Genomic DNA, 14042 nt, shown 5'->3' with positions numbered 1-14042 from the left:
AGTCAACCTGTAGCTTCTCGCTTTTTCAGAACATATATCATGTATTTCTAGAAACAATATCACGTGGTCTATCAGGGCTGTCAAAACTGTTTTAGATTCCAAAATCTGAATTCTAAAAATCTGCTTTTTGTGTTCTGATCACAGTGATTGATGAGAAATAAATTCTATAAGTATTAATTGAGCCTGCTCATCATTATAAAATCAAACTCTATATATCTTTAAAATATATTTAATTATCGCTAGTACAATTTTTTTTATTACAAATTTTGTTTGTTAATGTTATTTATAAGACTATATTATTTAGGTAAAAACTGAGAGAAAAACAAAGTAGTTTTACTTTTAAATATCGATTCATAAAATGTAATCAAGAAAAATATTAACAATTCAAGTATATATATTAATTTGTTCTTAAAACAGTACTTCATCAAAAAATAGTAGATTTTACACGCACTCGTACACATTTCATAAATTATTTACAATTCTTATTCATTTTGAACCTCAATTTACTACGAAAATAATAAATAATATAAATTGAGATTTTAACAATAATAATAGAATATTTACAAATCTTATAAATATAAAAGATAAATATATGTAAAATGTCTCTACTACATGTTAACATAATTTTCAAAAATATATCAATTCAATTAAATTCTCACAATTAAATTCTCTCAATCTTAAAAAAATATGAAAATATAAAAACACAAATAATAATTTAAAAACACAATGATATAAATATGTTACGATTAAAATTTTTAGAATGATATAAATATATTATATTACTATGATTAGAATTTCGTGCTAAAATTGGTAATCGGTTAAATCGCCCCATGCAGGTCCAACTCGGATTTTTACTGGTAATGGTACGGTGAGTTGGCTAACATTTTCCATTGAGTCTTTTATTATTGCAGCTACTTTTTTCAGATCCGCTAAATTTACCTGAGGTATCATTAAAAAATTAATTATTTTGCATATTTATAAAAAAACAAAAATGTAACATGTAGAATGTTACAAAAAATGTAAAATATAATTTTTTAATATTTTTGACAAATGTATATATGTTCACACAAGGATAACGCAGAATAATGTTTTTCTTCTACTATTTAACACCTACTTCATACAGCAGCTCATCGTGTAATTGTAAAACTAGATATCCGCCTCTTTGTTGCATCTCTCGACTGCTTCGCAGTTTGCGATTGTTTCGTGCTTCGGGAAATACAATGGCTGAATCTGGAAAACTATGCCTCATTCTTTCCTCTATAGTTATCATAGCTTTCTTGACTATATCTGCTGCAGAGCCTTGTACTTTAGTGTTTACAGCTTGTCGTTCTGCTGCAGCTAAAATTTAATAGATGACTTACAATTAGTTGAATAATATATAAATTATTTATAGAGTATTTACATGCGGGTGGTGATTAACTTACCTCTTACAGATGATTTTTCGCTCTTTAAATCCGGAAACTGTCTGCGCCTTCCCAATAACGTCATCACATATCCATCGTTATGTGTTTCTTCTAATACATCGTTTAACCATTTATATATGCCAGGATACGTGCTCATAAAAGATTCTAAAAACTCTTGAGCTTCAGGTTCACTTACGCACAATGTTTCGGCTAGAGATTTTACTCCCATGCCATAAATCATGCCGTAACATAACTGTTTAGTATGTTGACGCATTTTATTGGATACCTGGACATTTTAAAGCAACAAAAAATATGAGCAACAAATATGTGAACTTATGCACAATAAACATGTATAAGTAGTAAATATATATATGAATTTTCGGTAGATATTACATTGATAATCAGATTATATTGATTATTACGGATTTTGGTACTAAATACCTCTTCTTCTGTCACATTATTCCACTTAGCAGCGATACTTTTGAAAATATCACCTTCTTGTCTCATAATCTCGCACAGTGTTGAGTCTTGCGAAAAGTGAGTCAAGAGACGTAATTCAAGTTGACAATAGTCAGCAGACAGAATTATATTGCCCAAAGCTGGCACAAATGCCATTCTTACGCTTATAACGAAATCATTATCCCCAAAACTAAAATCCTTTGGCACATTTTGTAAATTTGGTTCATGCATCGAAACTCTTCCCGTCATCGTACAAGTAATGCAATTACCGCGAATACGAGGTTCTTTTTGGGCCAAATGTAATAACGGATAGATCATCTACAGATAGAAAAATATATATCATATATAAAAATACATGTAAGAGATATAAATTTTATATAAACATAAATTTGTTATACTCATCAATTAGATAAAGATTTCGTTTTAATCTGATATATTGCCGCGCAAGTACGTAGCAAAATAGATATGTGCACAAGTACGTTAGAACAAAGTTTTAGTCATTGCATAATTACTTTGGTTTTTGTTGCATTTAATTTTCGCCATAAAATTATAAGGCTCGATATCGGATTGTCACATTTCTCTAAAACAGACTTGCTTGTACTGACTTTTTTGTCTTTACACAATCCTAATACCTGTAATAAGTACACAAATCTACGTATTATGCTGTTATAAATATGCACAAAGGCATAGATATATCATTTGATTTAATTTTCTTCTTCACGGACCTGACCGACTTCCTTCGATGATGAAAAATTAAATTTTCTACCTGCCGACTCGTAAGCCTTCGTTTCTAACACATGCATCTCGTTTGAGATAACCGACGACAGTTCTTGTAACGATTTTAGACTCACACCAATGCCCGATAACTCCATACAAGCCAAAACAATTACGATTCTCATTTCTACATCTGAAACAAAGTACACATTTGCAAATGTATATCGCAATAATAATAATAAATTATAATGTAATTTAAAATAAAGATATATATATGTAAACATTTGTTACCTCTAAATGTATGAATTAGAACAGGATTAAGTTCTTCTAACTTAGTCATGACATTATCTGTTATGTGCCATGTGAGCACGGCTTTTGCTGCTGACTTGAACTCATCTGGTAAAGAACTGTGCACATCTATTTTTGAACCCGAGTTGTAACAAGAATTGATACGTTTCATTATGAAATTTCCTTGAGGAAAATATTCTATTGTCTATTCGGAAAAAAACAACCTTATCAGCGTCATTTTATGTGTATAAAATCATCGTAATAAATCTTTTATTTTTAAAGTAGTAGATTTTTATAAATTTTCGTTGTTATAACTTTATCGAAATTGATACACTTTCTCACATTTATATTACTTCGGTTCTTCCTAAAGTTTTTCTAATCATTATTATTACATCTTACCATTTCGTTGAAAGTTTTTTCAAAATCATTAGTGTACAACCAATGCGCTATTATTGGATCGAGAAATCTACATTTCGCGGAGATTGCACAACACTGATACAAGAGTTTATACATATCCTTTGTCGCAAAGCATTTTATGTACAAAGTTGTATCAGAAAATAACTCTTTCAACAGAGTTATTTGTTCCTTTCCAGAGACTTTTGATTCTGTGCAAAATTAAAACACTTATGCAGTTTATATAAATGTTATCAAAACAATTTCAATAATTTAACAACTAAAAATAATGAATGTAGTATACGTGCAACAAAAAAAGTTTGTCTTAGTTTGTTTCATCTGTTTACCTTGTGAATTACTAAATGACATGTAATATGCAATATTGCTCTCCCAGGATATTGCAGCACCACAAATCTCTTTGTCCTCATGCGTATAACTTCCAGACTTTTTGGATCTTTGTTTCTCCTTCCGATCAGAAGCGCAGATCTTTGAGCCTATATTGTTTGTGTTATCTACGTATGTATTGCAATGTAAAGCTATCGCAATACTTTGCTTTTTCAATACTTCGCGCTTGAACAGATTAAAAGTCGCTCTACTTTTTGCAACTTTCACAATGTTCAATGTGTTCCAATCCGTCGTTTCGTTCAGTACATCCTTTTTATTAATAGTTTCTAACGTGATGTCTACTTTTGAATTTACATGTTTATTCAAAGTATTCAACTGCTTTCTAGTCATAGAAATTGATCTTTTCGAATCAATCTTCATCTCATCTTCAGAGTTACATACAACATTGTCGGAACTGCAATTTGCAGTAAATAATAAATTTTGTGCAAAAATTCCTTTAAATTTCTCTTGTGGCTCTGTCTTATTTTCTATTATACCACCCGCTATATTTCTTGTAGAAGAGTTCAAGCAATTATTTGTTTCCTCGTTTATTATTTCCTCTGAAATCTTCTGAGAACGCATTTTACGTATCTTTTCTAACTTTGTTCTCGTTTGATTTTCGCTGAAAGGAGTTTCGTAAAGCTGTGAATCAACAATGATATCGTCCATCACGGTTTTGTGTAAATCTTCGGATATTTTTTCTTCCGTAATAATTTGATTTTCCGCAGGAAACTCCACTTCTGCTACTTTTGGTAACTTAGGTTTATGCGGTATTTTTTCCTTGATTACAGCAAGACACTGTATAATACCCCCCGTTGTTTTATGCGCGCTTTTTTTATTGCTTTTTTTATTGCAAGACTTGGCACTTTTGTGATTTGTATATTGCGACGTGGTGGATTTAGGTGTGTTTACGGCATTTTTGGATTGACGCAGTTTATTCTTACCGTTTTGATCGTTACCTTGAACCATGTGCTTCAGCAGTCCTTCTGTGCAATTCCACGAATCATCACCCCACGACAATATACTGGTTCTCGACTGCAAATGCACCGTCTCTACAGTTTTTACATTTTCTTTGCTTACTTGATTATTGTTGGCATTTAAATTTGCAGATGTTTTCTGTGACGTATTTGTGGCGTTCAATTTGTTCGCGGATAATTTAGAATCTTCCAAATGTGCAATATCCATGACATTTTGTTCGAGAATATTGTACATTTGAGTGTCGAGATTCAAACTATCATCGAATAAACTGGGACTTCTCGAATTCGACGACTTACAATCGTTTAAAATAGATCCACTCATATTTTTATCTACCGCATTATCGTCGGAAATCCGTGACTTTTTGTTAGGTCTATCGTCAAAATTTAAAGCAGGATTTTGCAAATCTTTGTTACCTCTTTTTATCTTAAAACCACTAGTTTCAGTAATTCTGTTGTTTTCAGTATTTGATTGCTCATTTTTTAAAGTCACATCAGGAGAACTCAAATCGAGAAAAAAAGATAAATCTTTATTATCTTCTAACATGTCGGGTGACAAAATAACTTCATCTAAATGTGTTGATACTGTTTCTTTCTTGTCAGATACACCGGCCTCATTGATTTCTTTACATAAACTCTGTTTCAAATTAACTTCTTCATTACTTGTATTTTTGTTATTCGCAAGCTCTTCATGTGCCGAGATTTGCGCAATTAAAGTGTCTGTCTTAGTGCGTTCTAAATTTCTTAAAGTCAATTCTGTCTGACTTCGTTCTTTCATGCTGGATTCAGCACTTCCTGAGTAAGTATTCACTTGTAAAGATCGTTCATTCTGTTCCCACGGCAGTTGTTCAAGTCCCAATTCTTTCTGTAAATAATATCCATTTTATTTTATATATTTCGATATATACAATTTAACTAGATTTCGCTTATAAAATGTAAACATATTACAACCTGAACTAACATGCGCGCTTCTTGAACTAATAAAATTGCAGCTTGTTGCGGCGTGAGACCGTCTCGTCCAGTAACAAATACTGTTCTCATTTTGTTTCTCTTTTCTGTTTCGAGCGCATATTCTCCTTCGTGTTCTTTTTCACTAAAATGTATATATGTAAAGAAATATTTAAATATATTGTAAATGCAACTCGTTTGACATAAGTAACACGCGAATAGCCTCATTTCCACCTTTCAAAAGGAAGAGCATTGTAGAGAGCGCGTTCGACGTTAAGTTCATTGGCAACGGCCAGATCTGCTACGCATGTAATTCCCTGTTTGTACAGACTTCTTGCTCGTAAGCCGTTCAACATCGGCAAACGCAGCAAATCTAACAATTCTCGGCAGACACCAAACTGCAATCTCGTTTGAAATTGACTCACCAACAATTCCATACAATCCCATCCCAACTGTTTGCAAAACTGTGTGACCATACCTGAAATAAAGAAGCGACTTTTGTCGTAAAAAATATTTCTACAAAGTAGATCATTCATGATTTATTAAGTCAATTTACCCGCATACGTGGAAGCAGACTGTTGCAGAGTTTGCAACACTCCACGACAACAGCTGTACTTCTTACAAACTACGTTAAGCGGGACTTCTTTCACTAAATCATGCAGCGCCAACGCACTGTAAAATCTTCTGTGTATGTTCAACTACAATGCAGAAAAGAAATATTTGCATTATAGAGTTTTTAAAAATGATGCACTGACCTCGGCCGCGCGGCCTTGACGGGGTCACTGACCTCGGCCGCGCGGCCTTGACGGGGCACTGACCTCGGCCGCGCGGCCTTGGTGGGGGGAGGTCACTGACCGCGGGCGCGCGGCCTTGACGGGGTTATTGACCTCGGCCTGCGGCCTTGGTGGGGGGGGGGTCACTGACCTCGGTCGCGTGACTGCGGTGAAGTCACTGACCTCGGCCGCGCGGCCTTGACGGGGTCATTGACCTCGGCCGCGCGGCCTTGACGGGGCACTGACCTCGGCCGCGCGGCCTTGGTGGGGGGAGGTCACTGACCGCGGGCGCGCGACCTTGGCGGGGTTACTGACCGCAGTCGTGCGACCGCGGCGAGGTCACTGACTTTAGTCACGTGTTGTTTTTCCACTTCTCTCTCTCACTATTTTTTGAGTTTGATTTTCATGCGTTATTTCTGACATTTCTCATATGTGTATTATATGGCTTATAAGACGTATATACTATCTGTCATCGCGGTGACAGGTTGTGTTCACTGACAACACGTTAAATAAAAATAACAATAGCGTGCGCGTAGCGCGCGCCTGTGTTGTGCTAGTAAAAAACAAAAAAAACCCGCTACCTCGGAAAAATAGCAATTACCGATTTTCCGGGCCTGACAACTCCTCTAATGGCTTGCATCACAAAGCGTTCTTCCACTCCCACGAGTTTTCCAACTCTGCGTTCGCTTTCTGACATACTGTTCCATAATTCGTGAAACGTCATCCAGTCGACAGTGCCGATTTGACATCCAGGAGAAAGTGGAGTTACCAAATATATTACGTGCAACTCCGTATCCAGAACAAAACATCTTCTAGCTTTCTGGAGTTCTTCGAATAGAATCAGTCCTTCTCGAGGCGGTACAGATGCAGCCAAACATGCTTTTCCAAGCGCTGTTGCTATCCATCTAGATTCGCGTTCTGTGGTTTGTAATCTGCGTGACGAATGACATAATACACATAAGTTATACGTATGTATTAACACATATAATTAATTTTTAATTTTAAGAAACTTATTGATATTCAAAGATTGCAAAAAAAACTGAACATTTTAGGTCTACTGAATATATTTGTTGTAGTAATTGAATAAAAGTGCTTACAACAAAAATTCATTATTCAATAAAAACTTCATCGCTTCATTGGAGAAAGTTCGTATGTCAGACTGGTCACTTAAACTCAGTAAAGTGCAACTAATATATAATTCTAAATCTTCCAACGTATATAAAACTTCGCTAGCTACTGCCTCTAACAGCGCTCTTATTAGCAGCGTAGAATCGTTGAGACAAGATTCAATCGGATCCAAAGTCGCGGAAAGCAATGACATGGCTGCATTGCGTTCGCTCGGATTACACATTAGTATACTTTCTCCTGAAAAGTTAAATATTTTTATTATTATTATTATTATCATGGATTCAATATTTCCGTGTTTGTTACCCTAATTCAGAAAACAACTATAACTCTTAATTATATATATTTCTTATTGGTGACTATTTTTAAACTTTTTTTTAAAAGTCCTTTTATTAAAATTGTATTACAATCGAATTCTGTGTTATTCGATACAGTATTTTACCTGCACTGTCTTTTCCCATACGACCAGCACGTCCTATCATTTGTTTGTAAGTTAAAGTATTTAACGGAGTGCCGCCAAACAGAGGCGATCTCACAATTACTCTTCGGGCAGGTAAGTTTACGCCGCTGCTCAATGTCGACGTTGCTACAAGTACTCTCAAAGATCCTGTTCTAGAATAAGAAAATAGCACAAAAGTTAACAATAACACTCAACAAAAGATTTGTATTAGCTGAAAACAAAAGAAAATCAAAGCGATCATCACCTAAAAGATCCTTCTATGATATCGCGCTCATCCATCGTAAGTCCAGCATGATGAAAGGCAATGCCAAACGAAATTGTACTTCTTAAAACATTATCCAAGCCACTTGGACTGCGTTTCAGTTGCTCTAAAGTTTCATGAATTAAATCGGTTTTGATTTCTTTCTTTAACATTTTCCCGATGCTAGTATCTTCGCAACCTGTCCGAACGTAAAAACAATATAATAATGTATAAAATAAAGATTTCTTGTTTCTAATCGCACTTTTTTATATTTTTTGCAATTTTCTTAAATAATAAAATTTTTTTAATAATAAAATAACATTGCTATGTCGAGAAGAAAAGGATAAATAATATGAATAAATTTTGATTTCTTTTGATTGGAGATTAGTAAAACAGACCTAACTTGAAGAAAGTTGTGGCAATTTGCTCCGCCAGTTTCTCACACCATTTTTTCGTAGGGCAAAAAATTAACACACTATTACCGTCACTTATTGTCTCAATGCAAAGCTGTAGAATATTATCCGCATCTCTCCCTAATTCTGGCACTTCATCTAACTTTCTGACAAGATTCAATGTGTTGTCATATATATTTGATCCTATCTATAAATACAAAATTATTTCAAAATAAAAATTAATCTCTAGTATAATTGTTTTGTTTACCTTGCAATACTCATACAAAGGAATAGGACGAAATTCAGTCTTGTAAAGTTCAGCATTCAACCATTTGGCTAACAAAGGTAAATTTGGCAATGTAGCTGACATACCTATCAGTTGTATATTGATATCATCATTACTAAAATATGTTAAAACATAATTAATAATTATAATCACACATAATTATAATCAAAGAATTCTATTTGTGTTTTTTTAAATTAAGTATACAATTAAGTTCAAATATGTGAACAAGCTTACCGAAGAGTCATATATTTTAACTTTGTCAACAACAACTCCAAAAGGTAGCCACGATTTGGATCACCTAGTAAGTGTAATTCGTCTATTATCACTGCACCTAAACTACTCAAATCATTCTCTTCCATTAGGCGATTTACTAAAGAATTTGCTTTTTCTATAGTGGCTACTGCAACATGAGTAGCAGCAAATCCTCCAGGTGGTACTGATCCTCCCATAAATCCTTCCACTCTTATCTCAATGTCAGACAACAAATCCTAAAAAAATTATCAAATCAAACTCAAGATATTTATAATATTTTAATGTTTTTACTGTATGTATGTGTAATAATTTAATTATATCTTACTTGGAAATAATACATCTTTTCTCTAACAACAGAAACAAATGGCAAGATAAAGATTACTTTCTTTTTTCTCTCTAAAACAGTTTTAATCAAAAGAATTTCAGCAACAAGAGTTTTTCCTGCAGATGTAGGTGCTGAATATACAAGATTTTTTTTCTCTTGCATTACTTGGTGATTTGACAAACATTCCACTTGCCATTGAAACATGTGTCCTACTCCACGAGCTATATATTTCTAAAAATTAATAATAATATAACAATTAATGTGATTATTAAATCTATATAATCTATAAAGTTCTTTATTATAAATATTGTAATTTATATAATATCAAAAATAGAAAAATTTTATCTTACGATATATACAAGTAATAACAAAGATTTAATTTATTTAAATTTTAAAAATATTTTTATAATAATTTGTGAAGTGACAAAACAATTAAACATAAAGACATATATAAGATACTTGCGACAAAGTATTTACATTACAAAACATTTATATCATACTTGAAGAATATTTGGTGGTAAATTCCATGATGTCAATTTACATCGATCCTGAGTAGTAACAGCTGGTGACAAAATAACATTCGAGCTTTCTTTTTCATATGTGCCATTGCTGGCTGTTAAAAGTGCAACATCGCTGTCATCTATTTTATTTTCATCTTTATTAGAAGATTTATTTTTACGAAGATTTCGACTATTAACTTTTTTACATTTCTGTATATTATCAATTACACCAGAGTGTTTATCTTTCGAAATGACCATTTTGCTCGTTTTCCTTCGATTTTGACTTTTTGATGATAAAATCATTCCTTTTCGGAGTATTAGACGTAGATTTTTTTTCTATCGTCAGCTTTCGGAAATATATAGATAGTCTTCGAAATTCATTTTGAAGTTGGATTCATTCTCTGATTTTTATTTTTCTTTTTATTCTCTGTTCGACAAAACTCTGAAATATTTAAATACACGGATCACTATTTGTTTTCTTCTCGTAAAACTTGGTTCTTTTTCAAAATTGCTGTTCTATTCCTCAATGTTAACACAAACAAACCGATATTAACTGTCACCATCACATCAGCTTTCTAACTTCTTTGAGTCTTTTACAAGTTTTGACCGCTAAGTTCGAGACGAGATTTTAAATTGACTTGAAAACTGTCACGAGCAAGTGCTGTCACCAGTTCAAACTGAACTTTCCCTTTGATGCAATTGTGGGAACATTTGTGACCGTGCGATTTTATGTAAACGAGATCGAATAAAGCCGATTGTAAAATCATATAAGTAAATCAACCAATCACAAATAGTCTTCTCTCTCAAATGTAAGCTAATTAGAACAATGCCAATTTGTGATTGGTTGATTTTCTTATCGTTTAAGTTATTTCGCGTGTTCCTGAACAAAAATATTTCAGCTATTGGCAAATAAACTCCGTAGAAATCACTAAATTTCAACAACCAATCAAAATATCTCTCTTTATCTCTTTATTACTGTTGGCACTTGTGTGTTTGCGTTTGTCAATTTAATACATATATTGGAAGTGAGAAAAAGTAAAAGGTTATAGTCTCGCAATGGTTGCAACAGACAATTCCGTAAGTTTACTTTTTCAATAACTGAAATAATTTTTTTTTTTGTACACAGACAATACACATATGCTCCGCACAAAAAGTAATCGATGTGTGATAAATGGTTCTTTGATTGTCTTATCCGCAATATGCCGACCGAATGTCAGGTTAGGTCATATTGTGTATGCCACGTACGTCAACATTTGGAGTGATATGTTCTAATAGAAATATTTAATGAATTCATCATTTTTACTTTTTTCCAGTCATAGTTTGAACATAAAATATGTACATATATATATCTTTCTTCAAAAAGACTGTATAACTATCTTTTATATACTTTGTGCAGGTTATAAAAATCAATAAGTGGGATGGTTCCGCTGTTAAGAATGCTTTGGACGATGCAGTCAAGGATGTACTTATAAGGAAATATAATTATATAGAAAACTTTGCTCTTCTCGATGGAAGGCTAGCACTCTGTGGAATCGCTGTTACAATAGCTATTGTAGCATTGTTGTGCGATTATTTATATCCATTTCCCGCTTCCAAGCCTGTTCTAGTAGCTTGTGTTTCTTTGTATTTCCTTTTAATGGGACTTCTGACATTATATACAACATATAAAGAAAAAGGAATATTTGTAGTTATGATCCAAAGGTAAATCTATTTCCTAACTAATTTTATTCTTTTTCAACTCATTGCATTTAGATCCAGCTGTTATTCTATAAATTTTATTCATTTACCATTAATATAATTTTTAATATCATTAAGTAAAGTTTTTTGATACATTTAATACTAAATGTCCAATAAAAACCTGAAAAAAATTTGTATCAACTCTCATTTTCAGAGATCCAGCAGGTTTCAATCCTGATTTGATCTGGGAGGCCAGTTCTTATCTAAAAAAGTATGATGACAAATACAACCTGGTGTTGTCGGTCAGGAGTGCATCTTCTGGCGCTATTAACGAGACTACTGTAACTAAATCTGTTGCTAATTTTATTGACATTAACGGTGTGGTGATTACGGATCTGGTAGAAGCTGTAGTGACAAGCATGCATGACAGTCTAACAGCGCAACGTAAAGAGAAGTAACAGTGTTTTACAATCCGGCTGGTACCGTTCTTCTCTATGTGAATCAATAAGTACTGTCACAGATTTTCAGCTGTGTTTTAAAATTTGCAATAAGGTCCATTTTGTTTTCAATTTACATATAATAGTGTTAAAACTGTGAATTCAGATAATATTCATTTTCATGTACTGTTATTATGTTAAATAAAAGAAATATTAAATCTTTTTTATTCCATATCCCAGTTGTTTACGTTCACATTCTGACCGGTTGGGTTCATACCTGGTCGATTAAATTCACAACCTGGCCGGTTAAGTTCACATCTCGATCGGTTAGGGTTAGGTTCATATCCAAACCGTTCAGGTTGTGAACTTAACCTAACCCTAATCTAATCAATCCAAATGTGAACCTAACTATTCGACTGTTACAGTTTTTCACATGGCCCTGGCCACTCTCAGTCTTTTCTCTGTTTTTATTCTACCTTTGAATATTGGAGTGTAGGCTAAGCACACGTCCAGAAAGGCTTATGGACTACACTTATTGGTCAACTAAACCACAACTGTTCTATAGATTTCAAATTGTCAGCGTCAGGGTTTCTTACGTTTTGCTCAATTTTAGTGCAGTACCTGAAAAGAAAAAGTCACCTAATATATAATAGAAAATCTTGAAACAATTCAAAATGACGACACTGAGGCCTTTTACGTGCAATGATCTGTTTAAATTTAACAATGTGTAAGTTTTTAATATACATTTAATAGTTTGTTTCTTAATCTAACCTAAAATATCTAGTGAAAAAAAGATAATTTATTTGAAAATAAGTACTTGTTTTACAATTTTAGAAATCTGGATCCTCTTACAGAAACAGTATCCTTTAATAAATTGTAGACGTTGATATTAGTATAGAATTATGTAATTTGTATGTTTGTACAGAAAAAACAATACTTCTATATTTTAACATAAAAGCTATGCCAATAACAAAAAATTTTGTAGCATAAGGATAAAATAATTTTACAAAACAAAGTGGTTATTATTGTAAAATTATTTTATTCATAAAATTAATTAAATAAAAGTTTATCTAAATATAAAACTATATGGCTGTCAAAAAGTTAAAAACAAGATAAACTAAGATTTTGGAGTACAAATTATGTATTATTTAGATAGTTTTTAACAATTTTATATGCAGTCCTTAGTGTTATGTTTTACATTTCTATTTAGTATGGATTGTCGTTTTATATGCATTATCTTGCACATTGGCCAGAATATATTCAAGTAGCAGAATCTCCGAGTGGTGAAATTATGGGTTATAGTAAGTTTATTTACAAATTTAGTGTGTTTGTCTCATAATAAAGTGTACTTCTTTTTATTGCAATTTAAAGTTACTATATTGTTATCTAAAAATCATCAAACAAAGTCATGGGAAAGGCAGAAGGTCATGGAGAAAACTGGCACGGTCACGTAACAGCTCTCACAGTTTCTCCAGATTACAGAAGACTAGGTCTTGCCGCAATGTTGATGAAATTTCTCGAGGAAGTGTCGGAAAAGTAAGTTAATATTTATTATTTGAATAAAGAATTATTCAAATGAAAATAAAAGTTTCACCATCTTTAATATTTCCTTACTGATTGTTTAAATTAGAAAACAAGCATATTTTGTGGATCTCTTTGTCAGAGTGAGCAATAAAGTAGCCATTACAATGTATCAACAATTAGGATATATTGTATATAGAACAGTATTAGAATATTACAATGGAGATCCAGACGAAGATGCATATGGTGAGTTTTTCTTTTCCAAAGAACTCAAAACATTTTTATGTGAAGATAAAGTTATCATTACTTGCAGACATGAGGAAAGCGTTATCCAGAGATGTGAAAAAAAAATCTATGATACCATTAACACATCCTGTGAGACCAGAAGAAGTGGACTGACAGAAGTCATCTCTGTGTACAAAATAAACATTTCTATTCAAGTTTTGTGCAAAAAGGATGGACTTAAACGGAGTAAATTGATATTGTATAA

General features: G+C 32.8%; 3 protein-coding genes across 6 annotated transcripts; 2 read left to right on the top strand and 1 right to left on the bottom strand.

Moving 5' to 3' along the window:
• Nucleotides 1-794: 794 nt before the first annotated feature.
• On the bottom strand, nucleotides 795-10572 carry LOC109853053 (DNA polymerase theta). Of its 2 annotated transcripts, XM_020424763.1 has the most exons (22): nucleotides 10462-10572; nucleotides 9918-10359; nucleotides 9418-9648; nucleotides 9075-9328; nucleotides 8823-8955; nucleotides 8561-8762; nucleotides 8166-8361; nucleotides 7904-8073; nucleotides 7434-7701; nucleotides 6938-7268; nucleotides 6120-6261; nucleotides 5798-6041; nucleotides 5567-5708; nucleotides 3605-5480; nucleotides 3264-3469; nucleotides 2868-3069; nucleotides 2588-2769; nucleotides 2375-2494; nucleotides 1845-2180; nucleotides 1425-1689; nucleotides 1115-1338; nucleotides 795-939 (listed from the first exon to the last, which is right to left on the bottom strand). In XM_020424763.1, exons 2-22 carry the CDS (start codon nucleotides 10218-10220, stop codon nucleotides 802-804), a joined length of 6165 nt encoding a protein of 2054 aa, XP_020280352.1. In that variant the 5' UTR covers nucleotides 10221-10359; nucleotides 10462-10572; the 3' UTR covers nucleotides 795-801. The 2 variants fall into 2 exon arrangements, with proteins under 2 accessions (XP_020280352.1, XP_020280353.1); XM_020424764.1 differs by lacking the exons at nucleotides 9075-9328; nucleotides 9418-9648; nucleotides 9918-10359; nucleotides 10462-10572 and having other exon boundaries at nucleotides 8561-8721; nucleotides 8823-8946.
• A 278-nt stretch (nucleotides 10573-10850) lies between these two features.
• Nucleotides 10851-12258, top strand: LOC109853062 (probable signal peptidase complex subunit 2). 3 transcript variants are annotated; one of them, XM_020424786.1, is made up of 4 exons: nucleotides 10851-10959; nucleotides 11044-11158; nucleotides 11314-11618; nucleotides 11809-12258. In XM_020424786.1, exons 2-4 carry the CDS (start codon nucleotides 11078-11080, stop codon nucleotides 12050-12052), a joined length of 630 nt encoding a protein of 209 aa, XP_020280375.1. In that variant the 5' UTR covers nucleotides 10851-10959; nucleotides 11044-11077; the 3' UTR covers nucleotides 12053-12258. The 3 variants fall into 3 exon arrangements, with proteins under 3 accessions (XP_020280375.1, XP_020280376.1, XP_020280377.1); XM_020424787.1 differs by having other exon boundaries at nucleotides 10854-10959; nucleotides 11044-11134; XM_020424788.1 differs by lacking the exon at nucleotides 11044-11158 and having other exon boundaries at nucleotides 10858-10994.
• Nucleotides 12259-12345: 87 nt separating this feature from the next.
• LOC109853063 (N-alpha-acetyltransferase 20) lies at nucleotides 12346-14042 on the top strand. The gene is made up of 6 exons (XM_020424790.1): nucleotides 12346-12758; nucleotides 12866-12890; nucleotides 13242-13332; nucleotides 13438-13567; nucleotides 13662-13798; nucleotides 13866-14042. Exons 1-6 carry the CDS (start codon nucleotides 12706-12708, stop codon nucleotides 13949-13951), a joined length of 522 nt encoding a protein of 173 aa, XP_020280379.1. The 5' UTR covers nucleotides 12346-12705; the 3' UTR covers nucleotides 13952-14042.

Source organism: Pseudomyrmex gracilis, unplaced genomic scaffold, assembly GCF_002006095.1.
Source record: "Pseudomyrmex gracilis isolate BER0280 unplaced genomic scaffold, ASM200609v1 scaffold_42, whole genome shotgun sequence".
NCBI classification, from domain to species: Eukaryota; Metazoa; Arthropoda; class Insecta; order Hymenoptera; family Formicidae; genus Pseudomyrmex; species Pseudomyrmex gracilis.
Note: the sequence above shows the minus strand (reverse complement) of the source record. Positions and strands in the feature narration are given on the sequence as shown.

Bases quoted from the DNA above. Each gene is read 5' to 3' on its own strand.
- LOC109853063 (XM_020424790.1), top strand. From the start codon at position 12,706: ATGACGACACTGAGGCCTTTTACGTGCAATGATCTGTTTAAATTTAAC. The intron at 12,759-12,865 runs GTAAGTTTTTAA...TTACAATTTTAG, and splicing joins CTGTTTAAATTTAACAATGT to AAATCTGGATCCTCTTACAG. The intron at 13,333-13,437 runs GTAAGTTTATTT...CATCAAACAAAG, and splicing joins TGGTGAAATTATGGGTTATA to TCATGGGAAAGGCAGAAGGT.
- LOC109853053 (XM_020424763.1), bottom strand. From the start codon at position 10,220: ATGATTTTATCATCAAAAAGTCAAAATCGAAGGAAAACGAGCAAAATG. The intron at 6,262-6,937 runs GTAATTGCTATT...TCTGCATTGTAG, and splicing joins TTGTCAGGCCCGGAAAATCG to TTGAACATACACAGAAGATT. The intron at 5,481-5,566 runs GTTGTAATATGT...TATTATTTACAG, and splicing joins AAGCGCGCATGTTAGTTCAG to AAAGAATTGGGACTTGAACA.
- LOC109853062 (XM_020424786.1), top strand. From the start codon at position 11,078: ATGTGTGATAAATGGTTCTTTGATTGTCTTATCCGCAATATGCCGACC. The intron at 11,159-11,313 runs GTACGTCAACAT...TACTTTGTGCAG, and splicing joins GGTCATATTGTGTATGCCAC to GTTATAAAAATCAATAAGTG. The intron at 11,619-11,808 runs GTAAATCTATTT...TCTCATTTTCAG, and splicing joins TTTGTAGTTATGATCCAAAG to AGATCCAGCAGGTTTCAATC.